Below are 25,712 nucleotides of genomic sequence, written 5' to 3' on the forward strand. Positions count from 1 at the left end.
TTGAATTCTTGGGGTACTTTGATATGCTGAATCTAAACATGTGTTTAGATTTTTGATTATGGGACCAGTTTTCAAGTTGGTCCAAGTTGGGGTCCAAAATTAAACTTTGTTTGATTTCAACAAAAATTGAATATATGGGGTTCTTTGATATGCTGAATCTAACCATGTATTTTGATTTTGGACATTGGACCATAATAGGTAAATTAAAAAATTGAAGTTCTTAGACCACATTCTTTCTGTGTCAGAAACCTATGCTGTGTCAAATATTTAATCACAATCCAAATTCAGAGCTGTATCAAGCTTGAATGTTGTGTCCATACTTGCCCAAACTGTTCAGGGTTCGACCTCTGCGGTCGTATCAAGCTGCGCCCAGCGAAGCATTTTATTTTAATTTTAAGTTCAAGTATAAATCTGTGACATGACCCATTTACTTTTACTTGACCTTTAGATAATTGTTTTAAAAAGTGTGATTCTGTTGCTACCACATCATCACATGCAAGTTTAAGGAGCAGTAAAATTTGGTGGCATTGCATTTAAATGTCCTTTATTCTTTCTGATTTTATGTTTTTAACATGAAATAAACAAAAAACCTGTTAGCTTGATTTGATGTACATTTTTGTACATTGAAAAAACATGATTATAAATTAAATTGTTTAAGGAAAAATTTTAGATTAAACATCCTTAACTTCCACAGCATTATACAATATAACCAATGGAGATATTGTAGCTACTGTTAACCTATCAAGGACAAATATTGAAACAGACAGAATGTTGTCATGGCTATTTACTCCAGATCTAAAATATTTGGTTGTCATGGAAAATACATTAACAGTCACATCTATAAACCTTGATAGCTATATTCAACAATTTCCATCATGTGTTAGCAGAACAAAATTAAAAGATCTCCAGTTTTCAAATAATGAAGTTCTGAACACTATTCATGTTGGGGATTCCACTTGGAGGAGAAAACTCTTAACCATTCATGATCATAACTCAAAACTACCAACTAAGCCATGGTATACTGAACACAAATCCAGCAATTCAACTTTAAATGTAAAACCTCAATCTACTAGGTGGAGAGTATCTGGTTTTTGGAAGAAAAATAGAACAAAGTCGCAAAATACCATAGCTAATCTAGAAGGCGATAAGAAAATACACCTTCCTGCTACGTTACAAGGAATGAACATCGTCGATGTTGTGATTGGAAAGTTTTCTGTCTCTTTACATTTACAGTCACCAAAAGAAAATGTTATATGTGTATGTGATATACAGAAACAGACCTATAACATACAAAGGTAAACATGACTAGAATCTCCACAACACAAGATGCCAACTTATGGGAAACTCACTAAAAAAATTTAGGCACAGTATAGTCAAAAATAAATGCTATTATTAAAGTACCGGTACCTTACTATATATTTGTTATTAAGAAATGTTTCATAACTTAAAAGTAAATTTGGATATTATGATGCTTTTTTCAGTATTAATCAAAATGAGAAATTCATGCAGCTGTGAAAATTGCATATCACAGTTGTGTCAAAAAATACCTTGACCCAGGTTTATCACTGACATCATAATGTTTGAACTGAAGTTGATAATAGGTTAGCAATCACAAACATGTTTAATCCTGCTGCATTCTTTAAGTCTCTGTCCCAAGTCAGGAGGTTGTTATTCAGTGGTTATCATTGGTTACTGCTTGTCATATAAGTTTATAAATACCATTAAATGAAAATTATAATGAATGTTCAAAAATAAGAAAAAAAAAGACTCTTATAAGATTTATGCATTTTCAATTGAGATTTCTTATTTTGTAGACTTCCTGTTAACTGTTTTGTGATGTTGTCAGCACAGTCACAATTTCCACATCTAGTTGCTATGGAAACTCATCTAACTTGTATTATTCCATGTATAGAACAAGAAGAATTTGTGAGCTTGGTAATATTTGTTTGATTTTTTATTTTTTTGTGGTAGGATATAGTGGAGTATAAGATAGTGCCTATTGTAACCTCAAGTCACCACACTTAGATAAGTAACAAACTGAAATACACTATATTAAGCATTAAAACTGCATTATCTTTTTGTAAATCATACATATACAAGACTCAAACCTCCTTTTTAGTAGTGTTATACTGAGAGGCACTCTACTGGTTAAGATATTGATAAGCTGCTACGATATCAGAATGCGAGTTTTTATTTTTGCGTTACTCAAGGAGTCGCATATTATTCGCATTAATAAAAACCTCGCAATAATTTCTGAATTTTACAATAGTTAAAATGATCATGGTAAAAAAGAGGCAAAAGATACCAAAAGGACATTCAAACTCATAGGTTGTAAAACAAACTGTCAATGTCATGCATGGCAAAAAACGATCTAAAGACAAACAACAGTTTACAAAGGTTTCGTACTTACATTGCTCGTTTCATTTCCTATGAAGTGAAAATGAAATGAATATATATGAAATTTATTGTGAATTTAATTGAATCTGCTGCAGTTATATGATTCAATGATTATAAGTTATAATTTTCACGTGATGTTGATTTTTGTTATCACAAACACCTACTAATCCACTATTTAGCCATAGTACTTGTACATAGTACTTGTACAGAAATTTAATAAAAAATTCTCATATGCGTATGTTGGAAACTGAGGAAAATTCAATTTCTCTTTAAGTATTCAATATATAATTCAAGGTTTTATCTGTTGTTTTGAATTTTTTATTGCAGAAATAAATCTAGGTTCATTATTTGTGCCCTGAATAAGTTGAATAAAAAAGCATATTGGAAATTTATTGGTCATTTTTAATATTGTTGATTGATTGATTGGTAATTGCTTTATGCCACATAGGTGTAAGACAACTATTTTCAGTATTTTGAATTTGGGATAAAAGAAATAAAATAAGGTAAATTCATCAGTCCAATGGACCTGCCAATTATCCTGATTTATGGGGGATATCCCCCATGAGAGGTGCTGACCTGAATTTTAAATTCTTTATCATATAAACTGAACACCTCAAAACAGACTTTCAAATGAGTTAAAAGGTTATTTAATAGATATAAAAAGATGTGGTATGAGTGCCAATGAGACAACTCTCCATCCAGGTCAAAATTTATAAAAGTAAACCATTATACATGTAGGTCAAAGTACAGTCTTCAACACGGAGCCTTGGCTCACACCGAACAGCAAGCTATAAAGGGCCCCAAAAATTTCTAGTGTAAAACCATTCAAACGGGAAAACCAACGGTCTAATCTATATAAAAAACAAGAAACACTTATGAACCACATCAACAAACAACAACTACTGAACATTAGATTCCTGACTTAGGACAGGTGCAAACAATTGCAGCGGGTTTAAACGTTTTAATGGTACCAAACCTTCACCCTTTTTCCTGAAACAATAGTGTAACATCACAACATAGAAAGACACACTATAAAATATCAACTGAAATGGCTTAACTCAATCAAAGGACATATTAACACCAGTGAACATACACTGAACAAATAAATTTGACCTATGCTACAATGTAAATACAAAATAAATAAACTAAGGGAAGAATAATAAAAGTAACATGTTATACCGCTATGAAATGTTAAACAATTTAAGAAAAACAATATGCTCGAACAAAAATATCAGCCATTTGCAATTACTTTAAGCACAGGTAAATGAAAATAATTTTGTTGTTAGGTATACGTGTACAGTTCAAATAGAAAGAGGAAATAGTTTTACAAAATAAATAATTTTGATGTTCATAGTACGAAGTGAAAATTTATAGTAATACCAAACACTTATCAAAGCTGGTATATAGACCAGCTATAACCCTGAATAACATTAACTAACAAAAAGCATTACAATTAGTATCAACAGGTCAAATAAACAAGAAAGTACGATTTGAGAGTACTCACAGTTACTGACAGCTAGTTAAAAGCCAAAAACAATTTAAGCACATACATACTCATTCAAACAATATAGTAGTAGATTAAAAACACTTATGACAATATAAGAAGAGCATTACATGTAGGTTCTCTTGCTTTTAAAATGCCCCATTTCAGTTTGACAGCACACATAATAATAGGTTAGTTCTTTAGTTTCACCTTTAAATTAGACAGAACAGAAACATTTTGTATGGTGTGTTTTTTTTCCTTACTAATATAGATGATGGCTTATGCTGGAGCATCTGTAGCTGATGTCCTGTGTCATATCAATAAATGGGGGAGATGTTCCTTACCTTTACACACCTTAGAGATTGGTGTAAAACACAGGCAACTCGATACTGTAGTCTTCTTTCTTAAAAGTAAAGAAAATTGTAAGTAAATCTCTGGATATGGTGATCTTTTTCTTTTAAAAGCAAAAATGAAGTTAATCTATCCTAAAAGTAAGCAAACCTATTAAAAAACAATGAAGACCTATTTGAGAGTTAATTTACCATCTATGTATTTTTTCATGAATGTTTGTATCAGAACTAAATCTTGATTTTGGTTAGTAAGAAAAAACACCAGAGTTTCTGAAAGTGGAAAAGTGGAAAAGTTCATGACATTTCATTTATTATAGATATAAAAATTTTTTTTTTCTTTTTTCAGTATTTTCCTCTACAAAATCATTTGTGACATCACCGGCTTCCCCACCTGTGGCATCTCCATCCTGGTCATTCAGTTCTAACCACTATGACAACATTGTACAGTTACAACCAGCTTTAGAATTGTTAATACAGTCTATATCAGATAACCTTACAGATTCTCAGTCACAGGTACAGGAAACACACTGATACACACATAAAAAGATAAATGATATCCAGCATCTATACTACTAAAATAACGAGGTCCAATTTGTAAGCAGGCATTACGTAAAAACAGTAAAAAACAACGGATCGAAGAATTCAACTTTATATATAACTAATATAGGACAATACTGTTGATTAAAAATTACACCATTCCAGGCCCTTTTGTTTTCAACATAATTAATATTACCAATAATTAACAAGTTCAGGGTCGAATCTGATACCAATACTGATAGTATATGTCACATGTAGTTTCCAGTTGTAGAAGGAAAACCAGGATGGGTTCAAACAGAAAGATATTTAAAGCAGAGGAAACTGTGCACCTTATAATCAGCATGACTTTATCAGATGACAATACAAATACTAAAAATCCAGGCTAAAAATAAGGCGTAGGTACTTTGATTAAGTCACGGACCTGCAATTTCCCGGTTGTGTTCTAGTATTATATAGAAATAAAAAGATGTGGTATGATTGCCAATGAGACAACTGTCCACCAGTTTCAAAATGACAAAAGATAAAAGCAATAGAAGGTCACCATACGGCCTTCACAAACTAGGTTATTGTTTTAAAGAGATTAAATATGTGATTGTCATAATGTAGGGCTAATGAGTAATGTTTCAAAAGGTGAAAACTATGTATATTTTAGTTTAAACTGAAAGCTACATTGATTGACACAAAGCTTGAATTTGAAGGTATTATTATCGATCGAAATGCTACTTTCTCCATTTGTTGGGAGATAATAACACATTTCAATTTCTATGTGGATATCAAAAGATTTGTATTTCTGGACAGGAGGTTCAAATGTTTGTTTGCTAATAGACAGACAGACCGACAAATTTGCGTACTAATGTATGTACATGTGATGAGGTACATTGTGATATGCATTAAAGGCAACACATGTGAATTGAGTTTCTCAAACATTTTTTATACATGTATCAACTATCTTGAAATTACATCATGAATGAAAAAAAAACCTTTAGATTAATTTGAATGAATCAATTAACTAAAATTTATCAAAATAAATGTCTATATACTATGTTAAAAATATTTACTATAAGTTCACAAATTTTTACATGCATTTATTATTGGGATTTTTGAATAGTGAACAAAAATGTCAGATTAACTGTTGCAATTTCATGAAATACAGCATACAAATAATTCTATCAAAATTTTAAATGTGAGTTTTTATTTTTTCAAAACCTATCCTTTGGTATTTTCCCCAATAATGAAAAGATCTCAAAAATCTTAATTTACAGTTTTATTTCCACTGGTAATTATTGGTGTCTTTTTCATTGTAGGATTTTGTCAAAAGATTATCAGATATAACGCTAGAGTTTCTCTATGGCTTACTTAGTGATGCTTTAGATGTACTGGAATCTGTCAAATATAAAATGAATAATGAATCAGAAATAGAAGACATGAAAAAATCAATAGATGTAATACTGGAAGATATAGCAGACATAAGACAGTGTCTTAGACAGATAGAAAAAGAAAACAAGTTGAAAGATGGAAAGGATGAAGCGAAAAGAGTACCTGATACAGGACATGAAGCTCTAGAAAACAAATCTGTTGATGTAAGACATACAGATTTTTCAAATCAACTTTTTGCTTAGGAATTTGTTATTCTGTTTATATCAAAATAGAGTCCATTTGTGTGTCGTTTAATTCATTTGTAGAATTTGTTTAAAAGGGGACATGATTTACATTATTATTGTGTTAAAAGTAAAATAACAAAAATACTGAACTCCAAGGAAAATTCAAAATGGAAAGTCCTTTATAAAATGGCAAAATCTAAAGCTCAAACACATCAAACATTTTCACAGTTGGTCATCTTCTTCATGTTCTCTTTTTTTCTCATCTACATGGAAGACCAGTCTCCTTTTTAAATCATTTTCAGACATTTCTGCCACTAGCCTTCTTCAGTTTCTCTGCTTTATCTTTCAAATACATCATTAGATCAGTCAGTCACTGTCATGATTTGTGAAAAGTGATGTATCTACCATGTAGATGAAAGAGAAAAGAGAGAAATTTTAGAAGGTTGAATCACAAATAAAATAGTTTTCAACTGAGTACACTAAAATAATGAAGCTGAATCAACATTTTAAATAAAAGTATTAGATGGAATATCAGTGTAATATTTATATTTTGCAAAAGTTTGTATAAAGACATTTTTAAATTCCTGGTTCATCCACTCAATCAACAAAAATTAGTACCCACAAAAAATAGTTAATCTACAGTAATAAATAAGGGGAAATGGAAAGAAAAAGAAATATCAAATTGTTTTAAAAACATAAGAAAAACAAGAATTTAAAAATGAAAGAAATACATATGTTGCAAGAATTTAAAATATTTTACAAGAGGTGTATTTGAGATGACAGTAAAAAAAAGAGATACATATGAGGGTATGGATGGGGTTACAAAAAAGAGAACAATGGACAAAATATAGAGATTAAAGGGCAAAAATGATAAAGAATAGATAAAAAGGGACCAACAAAATAAAGAATAGAGAATAATGAGATGGTAAAATGTAAAGAATGTAGAATAATTGGACCCAAAAAATGCTAAAAAAACAGATTACAGATATGAAAACTAACTTTTTAGGCAGGAAGGATTAATTGTGAGAAGAAAAAAAAACAACAGTGGAATATCATTAAGTAAGGTAAAAGTGAAATGCACAAGAAATTCCATAGTATTATTAAATAAAAGATTATTAAATTACCAGATCCACATTGTTGATAAATCTAATAAATGTTATGTTTTGATTGATAATTTCTAATCTTTATGATATCCATTCATATTTGTAACAGGAAATTATACAAGACGCAGTGTTATCCAACACTATTCCAATAGTGCAAGCCAGTCTACTTGAAAAGGGAGATAACTCTAGGGCTGATATAAATCATATAACAAACAACAGTATTGTCAGAGCAGTGAAATATCTATGGGAGAAACAATCCAAACCTGCTATTGCCATTTTGTCCAACTTGGTAATTATATTCATAAAGATGGTTCTATCAGTCTTAATGCACATATTAAAAGATATAAGATTTTGAATTGAATACATTTTTAAATTATTTTAAATTTCAAAACCACCTCGGTGGTCTCGTGGTAGTGTGTTCACCTCGAGTGTAGGAGGTTGTGGGTTTGAACCCTCGCCAGGTTAAACCAAAGACTTAATTTGCTGCTTCTCTGCTAAGCATGCGGCATTAAGAAGTGAGAGCAAAGACTGGTCGGCTCAGAATCTGAATAATGTGTCTGGGTAAGGTGACATGTCTTCCTTCGGACTGTTACCTTGTGAACTAGCACGTTAAAAATCTGGCAGAGTTATTATTCATATTACATGAACTCGTCCTGAATATGCATATTAATTTGCCGCTGGACGTTAAGCAGCCATCCATCATCATCATCTTTATTATTTTCAATGATGCACAGAAATATTTTAAATCTTGTACAGTTTGGATGTACAGAAAATGTTTTATGTCCAGCGGCACTTTTCACAAAAAATCTTAAGAGTAAAAATACTCGTAAGTCATACACATTTCAGTATAACTTATGATCAATTTTAATCGTAAGATTTTTTGTGAAAAGAGTCGCAGAATTCTGGATAACTTATTTAAAGGTGTCAATCAAAACTCTCAGGTTATTTTACTAATAATTCAAGTTAAAAATGTTTACCTGGAAAATTGTAACAATGTCCAGGTATGTAATCAAAAATATGTAATCAACAATTTTACCCTAAATTAAATTTACCAACAGATTTATTGCTTTCATTTTAGGGTTTGAATGTAAATAGTAAGTTATGGGAAGTGGCTGCCATTTGTGAAGACAGGACAATACGTAACTTCATTATTGAAGAACTTACTGGTAGAAAATGTTTGACAGAGGAACAAATGGAAATTGTTAAATATGTAAATGAATTAGAAAAGAGATATCCATCATCTTCATTCAGTTCTGCTGTAAAAGATGCTAGAAAAATAGAGGTCCCATTAGACAGGTAACTTTTTATGTATATACTAGCACCAAATATTTGGTTTTGAAAGCTAAAAAAAAATAAATCAAGAAGAAGCTGTACATTTTCTATTTTTGAATATATTTGCAACATTTGAACATTTGAACATCAAGGATCACTAAAGTATAGTAGTATGGTTACCCGAATTTCCATCTTGCAGTTATACCCAAGTCTGTTTGGCTTTATTTGATGTATAAATAGGCAGCCATGTTTAGTTTGAATGAGAATATTAAATCCAATTCCCCATCTTAATACAGTTTCACATTATCTGCATCTTAAAGAACTTTGCAATAATAACATAAACGGTACCAATTTTTCTGCACCAGATGCGCATTTCGACCAATGTCTCTTCAGTGATGCTCGAGGCCAAAATATTTGAAATCCAAAGCTTATTAAAAAGATGAAGAGCTGTAAACCAAAAAAGACAAAAAAGTATAGCCAAAGCCGGGCAAGGAATCAGCTTTGCATGAGGGAGATACATTCCTTAATTTTAAATAAATTCGAAAATTTTGTAACAGCAAATTTTAATAACACAAAATTCGTATTTTCATGCCAGTACCGAAGTACTGGCTACTGGGCTGGTGATACCCTCGGGAACTATCAGTCCACCAGCAGAGGCATCGACCCAGTGGTAATTATAACATAAACGGTACCAATTTTTCTGCACCAGATGCACATTTCGACAATCAATGTCTCTTCAGTGATGCTAACTCTTTGAGAGATTTAGAAGATGACTTGTTATAAGGTCAAATATATGCCCCTATCCAACATTCCCTTTTTAAGTGGCAGTTCAAATTTCACTCACATATACCAGTCAACCCACTTTGCAGTGTCTACTTGTTAGATGTGCTGTTTATTTTGTTTTGTCTGGAACATGCATGGAATATTAATCTTGTGACATTATGCAAATAACATTCAATCAATCACAGAATTCGTATTATTTAAACTGATTCGGAGGAGTCAAATTTGAATTTCAATAGAAGTATGGAATTTATATTTGCTATCACATGTACTTCTTTTAATAGGTTAGAGAATATATTTTTGTCCTTTGGTGACTCTCCTGAGTTTGATTTGTCATTAGAATGCGATGATTTATCTGCTACAGTCTCAGAAGACCTTCAAAATACAGGAAAATACAGCCATGTGTTGCTAGACTGGGTACAAAGATGGGATCCTGATACTAAGGAACTAGTTATTATGGAAGAAGGTACTTGTTCTTTCTACTCTAAATAAGACTTTTGTTACATTTATTTTATATTACAGAATATTTACAATTACATGTATTGTAAAACAAATGGTGTAATTAGAAAGCACAACTATGAAATATTGAATTTTAGAACTTTTCATCAAGTGTTTCTATGTATACTGTTTAAAAATGTTGTTAGAATGCCACTGTTTAAAAATGTTAGTTGAATGTTACTTTTTAAACAAGAAGTTGTATGTGATGTACACCCTATACCCCTACTTTTTATGAGACACTAATAAAAAATTATACTCACATCAAAATTCAAATTACTATGGAAGAGTGACTACCTTAGAGATCTTAAAATCTCTTACAAGGTACAACTTCTACACTATAAAGATCCAAACCAAATATCAAACAGTTCCATTATACAGATGCTGAGTAATATGTAACAAAAAATTACTTTCATTATGGGTATAATAAAAATTCAAAGTATCGTCAACCATGATATGATTGCCTAGATGATTTGAAAATTGCCATCTACTTCCGCTTCTAACTCTTTAATCCGCTTGTTGAGCTGATCCCTCTTGAGTCGTTGTTTCTTTTCTTCAAGCAACTTAATTCTCAACTCCAGATCTTCATCAGACTCATGTTGCTTTAACGCATCACTCTCTTTGCTCTTTGTTTTAAGTGGCGTAGTGTAAATTAAAGCAGCGGCCTCATTTAATTTGTTCGACTCATCATCTGACATAAGGTCGAGTATATCGTCTTCCTCTGCATGAAGTTGCAACTCATCCCGATCCGAATTACTATCGGCCATTTTCTGAAATATATACTCAAATGCCATGTCATCTATACCAGAAGTTCCAAAATTATTTCATTTTTTATAGTCTACTGTCGCGACTTTTCTCTTAGGACGATCCATAATTTACGGAAATACTACATAAAAGTAACAAAAACTGTATACTGAAATTTCATCGACGACGATAAGCGTTGATAAAAATAAATTGAACAAACGACGAAATGCTCAAATTAAATAAAGATTATCACCAATTCGCTATAAACTATTATTCTTTCTGAAAAAATGAACAAACGACGAAATGCTCAAATTAAATAAAGAATATCGTTTTGTTTTGAAAAATGAACAAACGACGAAACACAATGTTCATTAACAAATTAGCTAGGCTGATAGAAGTTTCAACGACAAACTAAGACATATTTAAACATAAAAATTCTAAATTATTAAAATGTTGACTACCTGTTTTCTGGTGTTTCTGAAAAGTTAAAATCAGTAGTGAGTTCTACTTATAAACTGAAATTTTTATCCAATATAAATTACTGTACTGCGTGACCAATAAAAAACGTGTTTAAATTAAATTAGAAGTCAGCCCAAACTAAACCTTGACCAGAGATGTGTTCACTGTTAAATGAAGTGAGACCAATTGTCCATTTACCAATTCACTAAATTATTTTTCTGATTCTTCAATAATTATTCATTTTTAATCAAAAATTTACAAATTGCTAACAAGGTGAAATTCAACATTGTAAAATTCTGATCAGTTATTTGATCATTCCTTCTTTTTATGAGAGTATTATGGAACCAAAGTTTTGAATGGAAAGACCAGGTCATTGCTTATATACAAACCACTCTATGAGTGGGGGTATACAATTTAATATGAGTTCTACTCTTTCAAATACTATTTGGAGTATTAATATATAACAGTTTTATTAGAATGTTTAAAAAATGCTTTTTAAAAATATAAGAATGGAAGTGTTTAAAAAATGTTAATGATATGATATGATTTTTTTTTTTAAGTTGATAAATCTGCTCTTTTTAGATCCAAAAGAAGTTAAACTTATACATTTAAGATATCTTCTTCGTTACAACAAATTGGAAAAGCTGTTGTTATGGATACAAGGAGCAGTTGAAAAAGACTTTCCCATAATGCATCAGTTACTTGAACATTTGGATGAGTGCACATCATATATCAAACTAGTTATTACTGAAGCATGTGCAAGGTTTGTTGCTGTATTTCACAATGCAATAACATAGTATTGAATATGATAAATTTAGAATTTTAAGAAGCTCAATCACCTCCATGTGCTTTCATTACTTGAACACCTTAGGAAATTCAAATTGTAAAATGCATTGTTTCTAAGTGCACACAAATACTCTAAAAATTTGATTTTTTTTTCAACAATCATCCAAAACTAGGTCTACAGAAATAGCCAGACCTCTTCTGTCTGTCGCAAAATGTGCAGGATTTTCCATCAAATTATTAGTTGAAGTGTTCTGATATTTGATAATTTGCTATTTGATGATCTCAGAATTTTCTCTTTTATAGGATTTTGTATGATTTGGACTAATACAGTCTTTGCTCTATCACATATTATTTGCAGTTTGTATAAGCTTCTATTCTGATGTACCTTGAAAGACTGCTGTGATATTAACATAGAGCACAAGAATTGCCTAAAGTATTATTATATTTTAATTTCATTTTTTTATATTTAGAAAATTAAATGATAGGAAATGTTTTACCCAAACTATATACTCTATTGTAGGAAAGGTGTATTTTTGAAAACAGAGGAATTCAACACCCTAGTTTCTGACTTAAGATTAGTTGGAGGAGCCTTGGAACTGCCACACCCACTCAGTAACAGTACATTGGAAGAATTAGATAACTTTCACAGAGACTTCATTCAGTATTGTGTAAAGAACAACCTACCTACTGTGTGGCAATACTGTACTACACATAAGTAAGATTGTTGAAATCAACTTTTGAATTATAATTTTGGATAAAGATATATTAAATTATATTTCATTTTGATGTATAAGCAAATTTTTGGTTAAATGCTTTGGATAAAAGCTATGTGTTTAGTTTTCCCCAAAATAAGATTTTATAATATTTATTTTAGATTGTTATTTATTTAATAATCAATCTGTCAGAACTAAACCATAAATAAATATGAGTTATATTAACTAATTACATTCAACATCATTTAATGGGTTATACAAAATAAGAACACTGTGGGTTTATTTATTTTCATGGATACCAATTTTCATGGATAGAGAAATTTTTTTTGTGGCGATTTGAGTTTTGTGGATTTGTTAAAAGTGTCCTCAAGCCTATAGAAAATTAAAACTGAAGTTTGTTGTCTACCTATACCCAGTGCCACAAAATCCACGAAAAAGTGGAATCCTACAAATAGTAATGAATCCATAGTATCTGAAAATAGTTAGTAATGACATGTATATAAATTATATGTAAAACTAGTTTAAAGACTTGTGATTATAATTGGTGTTTATACTATATTTTTTTAGGTTATCTTATAGTTGGTTAAAGAAATTTATACATAGCAATGAAGAGTGTTGTTGGCTATCTATGTTAGTGTCAATGTACAGACTAAGACATAAACCAAATGGTAAATATATAAATAAGATCATCCTGAAAATGTTTTATTTTGTTGGATATTATTTGTAACTTATAATGAAATAAAAAAAATGGAAACTACAAAAAAAAGAGATATAAATCAAATGGAAAAGATCATACTGCAAGTATTTTGGTGCATTTAATTTGTAACTTATGAATAAAAAGAGGAGACCCACATGTAGCCTCTGGCTGTTGGCAATCTTCTTTAAATAAATAAAGAATTAAATAAAAAAAAAAGTTTAATAATGAAAAAAAATAATATTAGTACAAATTGAAGTCATACATGTGAAATTGTTGAATAATAAAGCATAAGTAACTTACCGATTACCCAAAGTTTGATTTAAAACTATTCTTTAGAAAATTCATTAGCCATCCCATATATGTTACTTTATAGATTGTTCTGCCATGGTTGATGCAAGCATCAGTAATGGACAACTTATATGGTCTTTAAACAAACCTGAAATTGGAGAAATCATGAAGAATGGGGAAGTTCTAACTGCCATGGCGACAGTAATGTATTCAGAGAATAAATTGCAACAGGTATATTAATTTGTATTGCTGACTTCAAGAAAGTCAGAGATGAAAGCCTATAATTTTTTTTTCATCCTATAAGTTTTACATGATGTTTGAATGAACTAAGAAGAATTAAATCCTACTAATGTCAAAATGGAGGTTAAGTTTATTATTGACAATTTTAACTTATGTTGTTCAGGAGTTATGGCCCTTAACTACTTAAACAAAGACACTAATAAATGTATTAAAACCCTGTTTTCTGTCATTTAAACAGCCTCTTGATTTTAGCTTAAAGGGAAAATTTCACGATTTTTTACTTTTCATCTTATTATGTTCATAATACCATAAAAAACATATTTACCAAGTTTTATCTGGATATGAACACTAATAAAGAAGAAAATTGGGAATTAATAATTTAATTTATTCCAACTTCCTGACTTATGTGACGTAGTTTAAGTCTTTTTGCATGCCGGGAGTGAATAAATCTCATTGTAAGTCTTGTTCGTTAATCATCTAATAACGGGATTTAAAGCGCATCGACGACTTTTGGCGTAGCTATTAACCAACTAATAATTAAGAAAGTAAAGTGATCAGCCGTGCAACTTTCAAAATTAAAATGTACGATTTAAATTTAAAGGATTTCTGATATGATTATAGTAATAAAAGTAAATCATACAATAGAATATATTTTTATGATTTTTTTTTCCGACGGATATTTTGAACAAAAATATATGACTGATATTGCTTTACAAATGCATGTTTGTATTCTCACCTGAAGGCTTTTACATCAGTCTAGCAAACATTTCCCACTAGTACTGTGTAAATACAATGTGTATTGAACTGAGACACTTAGTGACTACCTGTTGAATGCGTGGTTAACTTCAAGGTAATCAAAAGATTAGCATTCTGTAATTCTATTCTTTTGATCTTCACTCAGTGAATTTTAGCCAACACGGTTCACCATTACAGGTATGAACAACATTTTGTATGAATGATAAAAACATTAATTATTTGGGGAGGAATATGGTGGCAAAATACCTGAATCGCCGTTATAAACATGTATATCTTTTCTATTTTGCGTAAGCTTAATTTTAAAATAGATCGGTGAGTATTTTGTTGTAACATCGAAATTCTGAATTACTTTCAATTAAATAATTTTATAAATAAAAATGGCCCACGAAAACGAGCGTATAAACCAAACACTATACTTACTTTTTCAAATTATCATGGGTATTAACCTTGAATATTTCAATGTTTTAGAGAAATTTATCGCGGTTACATGATTAATATAGCTTGGTCCGTCCACAGCGATCTACATTTACCTAATCGGGAATGCCCTTATTAAAATATTTAAAATCTCACAACATATACATACTTTAGCTATTTGACCAACGATGTTTAAAAATAATAACAGAATCAATCTAACGTCAACTTTCCTTTTTTGAATGGAGACAGACCGGCGGAATCAATTTTCAATGTGCTTTATAATATCTTGTACCTTTGCAAGACTTATCATTCATTCATAAACCCACTATATACCAGAGACATATATGTCAGTCTTAACTGACAAGAATACACCTAAAGCAGACAAGCAGTATATTCTTTAAATTTCTGTGATTTAATACCAAGAAAGAAAAAAATCCCGAAATTAATTTGATACTTTGATACTCAATATTTTTCCTGGAAAATATTCACATCCTCGTTTGGTCTGAAAATAAGATAAGAATTTGGTATACAGAACATGCAGAAGTGTGAATGTAATAAAACCTTGTTATATCAGAAACCATTATAAATGTGAACCTGTATACGTAAGACCTCATGGGACGTCACCTAACCACATACATGTAATATACAAGTATACCGGAAATGTCAAGGTAAATCACTACCGATACAGAATGTACCAATGCAAAGAAAATTCTGATGATTGTGAAGCATGACCATTCAGGATTTTAGAGGAGTCTTAGGTGTAAATTGCCGGTACGATTTAAATTCTGACTAGATTTTTTTCTCTCAATTTAAATCACTGAACTTAAAAAAAAAACCTACGCCCAAGATCAGAATTCTTCTTGTAAATTCATAAATACAACGTTCTTATTTTGTAACTTTCGATATACTTCACCTCCAACCACCGCCCCCTCCCAACCTGGGAACAGAATATCTAACATTACAATGTTTGTGTACCTGCCCAAATCAAAAAAAAAAAAAAAAAGAAAAAAGAAAGAGATGAACGGTAAGTCACATCAGATTCAAATATTTATATGGTTGATTGTCGTTAACTAGAGATGTATAGTTACATGTCTCTGCGTTAACTTATAAGAATGACAGGAAAGTATATACTTGAAATAGATTTATGATGAATAATATGCAACTGCAGCACCCCTTTTTATCAAAGTGTACATGCATATATGTATTTTAATGACTGTCCATTATTTCGATTAAGAATGACAATTGTACGAGAAATTCTATAGTTGCCAGTGAGACTTTTTTTTTACCAGATATGCGACTTTTCGTATTTATATTTTCTCTTATATTACTCTCATTTAATATTTTATGCATAAGTGCAATATTAGGAATGGTTTATCCCCCTCCCTTTTAAGCTAACTAAATAAATTAATCAACCCTCTAGCTGACCAGACGTTAATACATCTACTATCAGTCTATTCGGAGTGAAGTTTCTTTATTTCTTCAAATAAGCTTTTTGGGGATCATTAGTGTACGTCCAGTGGCATATATATTACATGCAAGTCGGAACAGGAAAATTGACATGAGGTACTACCGGTATAATAGAAGAATGTAGGACAGAAAGTCACAGGACAAAAAGTCACAGACAAAAAGTCACAGCCAAAAAGTCACAGGACAAAAAGTCACAATTCAGTTTTGAGATTATATTTCTTTGAACAAGAAAACCTAATTTTAAAAATATTTTTTTTTGTTTTTTTCTTGAACTTTTATATTTGAAGCAACTTTGTTATTAAAATTTATTTAATAAATATCAATAATGATCAAATAATTGTTATGAAAACAAAAAAATGTCAAAGTGGCTTGGTACTTAAATGGCTTCATTGTGCCAAGAAATATATCCTTTGCATGATTAAAATTTAATAAGTTTTCATCGTCAAGGCTTATGAACAATTTCCTTAACTTAAAAATGAATATATGTAATAAAAATAAAATACTTCAAGATCTTTCTCTTATATATTCAAATAATTGTCAACAAATTATTTGTGACTTTATGTCCTGTGACCTTCTGTCCGTTTACCTAATAGAACCATGTTCACATTATTACATTATTATACATAATACACAACCATTGAGATGATGACGACTTTCTTAAACTGTTCAAAATAATCTAATTGAAATAAAAATCTGTGATTTTACTATGTGCATAACTTCGATGAACCAAAGCAAGTTAGAATTGACCTGTATTTAAATCAGTTTGGTTTTGGATGTTTCTCTCGTATATTCAATATACATGTATATATTCTATATTGCGACTATCTATAGTTCCATAACCTTCCATCTAGGCGTATAATCCACAGGCACTTGTCTCAGAATTTTTTTTTCTATGTACCTTAATATGTTATATTAAGGTATATAGGACACTTTTTTCTGAGACAAGTGCCTGTGGTATAATCCAATGATCGACAAGTGCATACATTTTGTTAAATCAATATTTGTACGTTTCAAAATGTCCATAATTATTGACAACGAGTAATTACTTACATTTTCCCCAATTTACGTTTGGAAAATATGTAAATATATTTTTATTTTATCAAATCTTTTTTTGGAATTATTTAGATTTTCATAAATATTCTTTACACCATAAATGTTATTTATAAACAAGCGTATGAGTTTAGTCATATATATAATGGCTATTATATCTATGGTTTAGTAAAGACTAGCATATCACTATCGGACATGCAAGACAAAGATGTATATTCACCTGATAGTTTCAAAATGGAAAGTTATAAGTTATCGGCTGTGTACACTTCTCAATACCCTCAGAGGTGAAGTGATGCACGAACTTGCTTTATGTAATTGTGTAATAAGTGTTTTAAAGCCCGACAGGAAATCGCTTGAATACCTGGACGTGTCAACTCACAATACCTCTGGGAACAATTCCTTTAGCCATGCTGGTGATCAGATAAGGGAAGGTCCGAATTTATTTAAATATGATTATTACATAAATGAATTATATTATAAACACACTAGATTTTCGAAAACATTTTTACACGGAACACTTAATTTATCACTTTTTACTTTTTAACTAATTTCCATTAAAATATCTTGTTTCAAAAACTTAGTAAAAAAAACAGTTTTAAAACGACAGACCATAGTACTAGTTATTCAAAAAAAAATATATATAATTACATTTTCCGTATCAAGTTAGTAAGGAAAGGTTGCATGCACAACCATGTCTATTATAATCTTTTTTTGTGACCCGGGAAACTGTTTAGGCTTTCCTTGTCGGGTAAAACAACCGTACACTTGACAAGATATCGACACTCAATTACGGCTACGTTAGGTTACTGCTTGTTTTGGTCCTTTGTGGTTTATAGATATATCGTGGTTTCTATTCAGGGATGATGTCAAAATGGCCGCATGCGGAGAAGTGATACTGTCTTAATTTAAAATTGATGGTGATCTCTTATCTAGCAGAATTAAACTTTAATATTTATGAATTTGTGGTTTTTTATACATAATCAACATAATATCAATTTTTCATTTTATTGCGAAGTATCCCTTTAAATCAGCTTTTTGTTTTTCTCTTTTGAACTGCTTCACATTTTGTCATGCCAGGTCATTTTATAGCTTACAATATGGTGTGTTTTGCAATTTTTAAAGACCATACAGTGTCCTATAGTTGTTTACATCCTGGTCCTTTGGTCTCTCGTGGATAGTTGTCTCATTTTTCATGCCACATGTTCTTGTATTTTGATAAAAGGCACAAATATTTTTCTGTACTGCAAAGATAAAATTAAGTCCTGCTTTTCACCAAAAAATTATAAAAAATATTTTTAGTATGCAAAAAAAGATCCTTTTGATTTCCATGTGGGACTTTATGTTTTATTTTATTTACATTTACCCCATATTTCCTTTACTAACACTTACATTCTTGTGCAGATTGTAGGAGACCAGAACAGTGCTCCAGCAATTCCAGGAATTGAGAATACAGAGCTTGAGAAAGCATTACAGATATTCCCAAAACTTCACTCTGCTTTATTCCCAGCACTGACCAAGGAATCTACACAAAATGATGTCACAATCTATCAACTGTTAATGGTATTTCATTTTATAGCTTAAGAAATCATCAAATACAAAAATTTTATAATTTTTGTGGCACCATTAATATTGCTATAAGAAAAATTCCATATAAAACTGAAACTTAATTTTCTTACCAGTCTAAGTAATATAAGTTTTTGTAAGGTATTTATTTGATAGTCTTTTCAACCAGTGTTCAGTTTGTCAATCGGATTGTAGTTGTCAAGAAATTGTCAGAATCAGTGGTAAAATAGGAGTCATCAGCTTTTAACCCACACATGTAGCATGGGTCTTCAATTCTTCGTTAAGAAGGCTTATTGCTTTTTTATGTTGCAAGAAATGGGATATTATTCTTTCTAGGATATTTATGTGTAATCATAATATTTGTTTTGATAAATATTATTCAGGATAATGCTCCATTTGATCCAAGAAAGTTATTTGGTTGGCAGCCTGTAAACACACTAGCATCAGATGGTAAGGATATAGAATGTAAAAGGACATTCTGGCATGCTTAAAACTGTTCATTAAATTCACTTATTTTAATCTACAAATAGATTGGATACAAGTTGCCAATTATTTTCTATATTTGTTTAGAAAATTTTTCTAAAATAATCACCACCCATCAAATTTTAATAGAAATTCCTTCTGTCTACCCCTTCTATACAATTAATTCTGGAACAGCCCAAAGTTCAATAGATATGCGTTTTAGTCATATTGCTATACATTTGTACTTGTATTTCTCATATATTTGTAATGAAAGAATACACAATTTTGAAGACTATATATTACAGAAAGTCCAAAAGAAATGCCTTACTTCTCTCAGCCAGATTTAGTGACTAAATATGGATATACAGAGAAAATCAGATATATGTATTACCTAAAACAAGGGAGACCATCCTTTGCTTTTGTGTCATTTCTGGCTGAAGCATATGACATGGAACCTACTGGTATAACACAACAGAGGTAATATTGAAATGCAGTTAACTTCCTGTCATGTTCTGTTATAAAGGTACTGGAAAGGGCTGAGAAATAATTTTGTGGCACCAAATTATTTGTATCGATAAAATTTTTAAAAAATTAAAAAAATTACTTTTGAAAACAAAAATAAATTACTTTCATGGTAGTTGTAATTCCAATTTGAAGCATATAGGGATTTTGCTCTTAAAAATCACCACCTTATTTATCCTTTCTCACAACCAAATATTGATGTCTGCTTACTGTAAATTCTGAAATTTTTGCAATGTTTTTATTATTGCAAAAATAGGAGCATGATACTTTTCGCAGAACTAAAAACTCCCATTTATAAATTTGATAGCATTATATTTTTTTAATGCAACATTTCCTGTAAATTCTACAACAATACCAATAAGAAATGCACAGTTAAATTTCTGAATTTACAGTATTTATTATTGAAGACACAATGACCCATTTTATTTTGGTACCAGGTAATTACTGATGTTTTGGATTGCTTATTGATTATTATCTTCCCAACAACTCCTATATGTATTATATCAAGAATTAATAATTTACTATCCAGTTGATAGAACCTATTCCTTATATTTTATTCCTTACTATTTTGTAGAATTCAAGATGCTACTAATACGGCACTGTGGATAGGAGTAAAGAATTTTTCAAATACACAGGTAGCTAGTACATGTGTGGTATTTATGGAAATGTTAGGTCAAGATACCTGTATACTAAGGACATATCTACAGGTGGGAAATGAAATTTTGTCAGACCTCAACTCAAATGTGACTGGCAATGTTGACAAGAGGAAGGAACTAGTTCAGAAGAATGAAAATGATATAGGTATTTATATAGCTTGGCCTATTATAGCTTGCTATGCAGTATGCAGTTTACTCATTGTTAAAGGCTGTAAGGTAACCCATAGTAACTAACTTCTACCTCATTTGGTCTCTGGTAGAAAGTTGTCTCATTGGCAATCATACCACATCTTTTTCCTTTTTTGTATTTTTGATTTAAGCTTTAATACTATTCCTACTATAATTCTCCTATGTTAGTAGAAATGGACTTCAATTTGAATTAAAACCTGGAATATTCAGTAAAATATATGTTTAATTATAATATCTTGTCAATAAGTTTCCAAGATATTTTTGACTAGCTCTCCTAGAGTAGTTTTGTAAAATTTCTGACCAGTTGTATAGTTTGATTTTATAAAACAAATTCTAATTGGGTCAATGTTTTTATTGAGTTGCATTAGGTGTCCTGAAACACAACAGTCAAGTCATAGTAAAAGTAACAAAGATCCATCAGACTTTTTTTGTAAGATTTACAAAAATGAAACACTCTTTCATTGATATATGGTTTCTTGACCTTAAGTATGATAATTTAAATCCCCTTATTGCACTAAAAACCTGTAGTTAGTTTTAATCTATGATGTAAGTGAAAATCTCTGTAAATATAACTGAAATTTTCTTTATTAGTGTCATGGATTTGTGCCAGTGTTTTAAGAAGAGGAAAACATGCCAAACTGTTGTTACAGAAATTAGAAGATGCAATTTTAAATAATTTAGACAAAGAAAATATCAACAGGTATTATAATATCCTACTTCTATATAAAATTATAGTAAAAATTAATGATAATTTCATAGATCCTTCCTTTCATTATCAAAGTGAAATATTTTCTACTGGACATTAAGCGAACAAAAATTTATCAATTGTATAAGTTATAGCAATGATGAGACTGCAATCTGACCACTGTTTTAAAAAACATATCAAAACATTAATGTTTAGAGGTTACTCATCTGCAGGTCACCCATTACCTGTAAATGTCAATATGGTAGTGTCACGTACAGACAAGTGATGGCTTAAGAGTCTGAACTTATACAAGAAATGACTAATACTTTAAAAAAAATAACAATTTAATATAATACAAATTTACAAATAATATAATGAAATAGCACTGTTAAATATTCAAAATTATTGTTCCTTTGTGGTTCACTACATAAAATAAAAGTCCAGATAATCTGTAGAAAGAAAATACTTCTGTTTTACACATTTGATGAGGTCTTCAACCACTCGAGAAAACTGGCCAAACATTAACGTATATGTGACTAGTGATGACTGTCCTATTGACGGCTGTTCATCATTCTCCAAATCATCCTTAGTGTTTAAACTGTTAAGTTATCATACTTAAAGCTGTTACCATCTGTTTACTACTTCAGAAACTCCATACTCTGAAATCCAGGTCTATGACTGGGGCCTATCGAAATACATAATTTACGTTGTAATATGCATATTTACTAAAGACATATACAAACGCATATTTAATAAAACATGTAGTATAAATAATGATTAATACTTAGTATGACTACTTATGTCATTATGCAATTACTACACAAAATACACGGCTATAACACTGTTTAATATGCCTACTTTGCATATTACTTGACACCCTTATGAAAATACACACTACATTGCATTATCTCAAGCAAACATGCAGAAAATACCAAATGTTTATAATATACAAGTAATGACTACAGGTGGAAGCATATAACCATTCCAAAATATTGTTATACATCATAATATTTAACTTTAATATTTCAAATATAAAATTATAATGTCGGAAATTAGAATTACAATCTAAATAAATCTCAAGTATTTGCGTTGTTGCAGAAAAGTGATTGTTTTAGCATGAATAAAACTAAATAAGTATAAACTGAATCCTACCTAAGAAATCTAGTGAGTGTCAACACCACATTGCAAACTTAAATTCAAATCATATGTACTACTGTGACCACACCTTTACTCGGCCAGGTGTTACTTGAGAATGAATAGTCAGCAATTTCAAATCATATGTACTTCTGTGACCACACCTTTACTCGGCAAGGTGTTACTTGAGAATGAATAGTCAGCTCATCAAGAACAGGTAGCTTGTGCTACTCAGCTCGTTTGACGAGTTTACAGGTAAATGCCCTCGTAAAACATGGACACTACTTAATTAAATAGATATAAAATGTGGACATACACTATACAATGAAGTCTGCCGAAAATACTATTTGTTAGAAATAACGGTTTGCAAATTGAAATAAAATTACCAATTCATCATAAGTTTAACTATACAGGTATATGTGAAGAAATAAAGTCACAGTGTGACAGTTGGCTCTAAATGGCAGTTTGCAATAATTTAGGATTATAATTTTGTGAAATATGTTACATTAGTAACATTTTACACTAGTCTTTTTGGGGTCCTTTATAGCTCGCTGTTCGGTGTGAGCCGAGGCTCCGTGTTGAAGGCCGTACTTTGACCTATAATTGTTTACTTTTTACACATTGTGACTTGGATGGATAGTTGTCTCATTGGCACTCATACCACATCTTCTTATTTATTTATACAAAACTGACCTAAATCTAAACTAGATGCCAACAAATTATATAAAAAATGAATTAAATACTTCTCTGTACTGGTTTTATGCCCCCACCGTAGCGGTGGGGGCCTTAAGTTTTACCCTTGTCCGTCTGTACGTATGTACGTCCCAAAATTGGTTTCCGTTCTCTAACTTGAGTTTGCCTCTACCAAATGTTATGAAACTTATACACAATGATTATTACAACAAAACACAGATCAAGTTTGAATTTTGGTGGCGTCACTTTAACCATTCTAGAGATATGCCCTTTATAAATGGAAAAATTGCAAAATTTTTAGTTTCCGTTCTCTAACTTAAGTTTGCCTCAACTGAATGTTATGAAACTTATACACAATACTTATTACCACAAAACACAGATCAAGTTTGAATTTTGGTGGCATCACTTTAACCGTTCTAGAGTTATGCCCCTTTATAAATGGAAAAATTGCAAAATTTTTAGTTTCCGTTCTCTAACTTAAGTTAGCCTCAACCAAATGTTATGAAACTTATACACAATGCTTATTACCACAAAACACAGATCAAGTTTGAATTTTGGTGGCATCACTTTAACCGTTCTAGAGTTATGCCCCTTTATAAATGGAAAAATTGCAAAATTTTTAGTTTCCGTTCTCTAACTTAAGTTTGCCTCAACCAAATGTTATGAAACTTATACACAATGCTTATTACTACAAAACACAGATCAAGTTTGAATTTTGGTGGCGTCACTTTAACTGTTCTAGAGTTATGGCCCTTTAAAAATGGAAAAATTGCAAAATTTTTATTTTCTTCTAAATGTCAAGTAATTTTAAAATTGGAGTTATCTTCCTTTGTCCATGATTATAGTTGAATCAACTACAATCAATGCTTTATACAATGCAATGTTTAATTTTGACTTCCAGTGATAAAACACAGATCAAGTTGAATTTGGGTAGTGTCACTTTAACCATTATTGAGTTAATATGCCCCTTTATAATTCGAAAGATTGCAAAATTTTTAGTTTCCATTCTGTAACTTAAGTTTGCCCCAACCAAACATTATGAAACCTATACACAATATTCATTACCACAAAACTAAGATCAAGTACAAATTATTTGTTTCCGTTTTCTAACTTTAGTTTGCCTCAACCTAATGTTATGAAACTTATACACAATGCTTATTACTGCATAATACAGATTAAGTACAAAATTTGGTGGCGACACTTTTACCATTCTTGAGTTATGTCCCTTTATAAACATAAAAATTGCTGAATTTTTTAGTTTCTCTCAACCAAATGTTATAAAACTTACACACAACCGTTCTAGAGTTATGCATGTTTACAAATAGAAAAATTGCTGACTTTTTTTCTCTTGTGTTCACACTGTTTAAAAAACACATAATACCATCTCAAAATACATCAAATTAACAAAGTGTTAAATATAAATTAACAGTTAGACAATTATTACACAAATTTCTAATTAATTAGAGTACTTTTTTATTATTAGAACAAGTTTTGAAGCAGGACAGAAATGGACGATAGCAGTACTATTTTGTCATCTACTACACATTCCATTGACCACAAAATATCTAGAACTGACAGCTAAGTCTGACAGATGGCTCCCATTCTTATGGTTCTCACAAATGCACCAGTATTCAAAAGAGCAGGTAGACGTGAATAAAAATCAAACATAAAATAAAAAAACAAGGGCTGTTTCATTCTATTAACTATAACTTCGACAAAATTAATTCACATGCCTTAGGTCAAGGTCCATTGACTTTCAATTAATTACCAATTTTCAATGTTAAGATAGTTTGATAGGAACAACTTATGATAGACAATAATATTTTCTATAAAGTTGCATTACTATCACTACATCTCAGTTTGTCACCCATTTTGAGGTCCTGACCCTAGGTCATGGTCTAGCACTTGGAATTAAATATCAATGTTGCTGTCCATCAGATTGTCTTTTACTGAATTTTCTGCCAACAGGTGAGAAATATCTTTGCCAACAGTTTAATGTTGATTTCATGGTTATTAATTAACCAAAAACTTAAATGTTCAGCAAAGGGCACATTTTATTTTGACTTGTATGCAGATTTTGGAAAACCAGGAAATCAAATATCCACGAAAATATATTTTTTTCTCTATTCATGAAAATTGGTATCCATGAAAATAATGAATCCACAGTTTATTGTTT

General features: G+C 30.5%; 1 protein-coding gene across 1 annotated transcript in view; it reads left to right on the forward strand.

The window, feature by feature from the left end:
- Nucleotides 1–25,712, forward strand: part of LOC127733520 (spatacsin-like) — a 75,704-nt gene that overhangs the window by 6,701 nt on the left and 43,291 nt on the right. The window contains exons 4-21 of the mRNA XM_052242872.1: nucleotides 695–1,295; nucleotides 1,815–1,935; nucleotides 4,152–4,302; nucleotides 4,577–4,743; nucleotides 6,072–6,347; nucleotides 7,581–7,760; nucleotides 8,550–8,767; nucleotides 9,808–9,989; nucleotides 11,804–11,984; nucleotides 12,528–12,722; nucleotides 13,288–13,388; nucleotides 13,791–13,936; nucleotides 19,034–19,192; nucleotides 19,579–19,645; nucleotides 19,963–20,134; nucleotides 20,754–20,980; nucleotides 21,616–21,724; nucleotides 25,020–25,179. Coding sequence (XP_052098832.1) covers nucleotides 695–1,295; nucleotides 1,815–1,935; nucleotides 4,152–4,302; nucleotides 4,577–4,743; nucleotides 6,072–6,347; nucleotides 7,581–7,760; nucleotides 8,550–8,767; nucleotides 9,808–9,989; nucleotides 11,804–11,984; nucleotides 12,528–12,722; nucleotides 13,288–13,388; nucleotides 13,791–13,936; nucleotides 19,034–19,192; nucleotides 19,579–19,645; nucleotides 19,963–20,134; nucleotides 20,754–20,980; nucleotides 21,616–21,724; nucleotides 25,020–25,179 — 3,413 coding nt within the window. The remainder of the gene's footprint in view (nucleotides 1–694; nucleotides 1,296–1,814; nucleotides 1,936–4,151; nucleotides 4,303–4,576; nucleotides 4,744–6,071; nucleotides 6,348–7,580; nucleotides 7,761–8,549; nucleotides 8,768–9,807; nucleotides 9,990–11,803; nucleotides 11,985–12,527; nucleotides 12,723–13,287; nucleotides 13,389–13,790; nucleotides 13,937–19,033; nucleotides 19,193–19,578; nucleotides 19,646–19,962; nucleotides 20,135–20,753; nucleotides 20,981–21,615; nucleotides 21,725–25,019; nucleotides 25,180–25,712) is intronic.

Source organism: Mytilus californianus, unplaced genomic scaffold (assembly GCF_021869535.1).
Source record: "Mytilus californianus isolate M0D057914Y unplaced genomic scaffold, xbMytCali1.0.p SCAF_3, whole genome shotgun sequence".
In the NCBI taxonomy this organism is placed as follows: domain Eukaryota; kingdom Metazoa; phylum Mollusca; class Bivalvia; order Mytilida; family Mytilidae; genus Mytilus; species Mytilus californianus.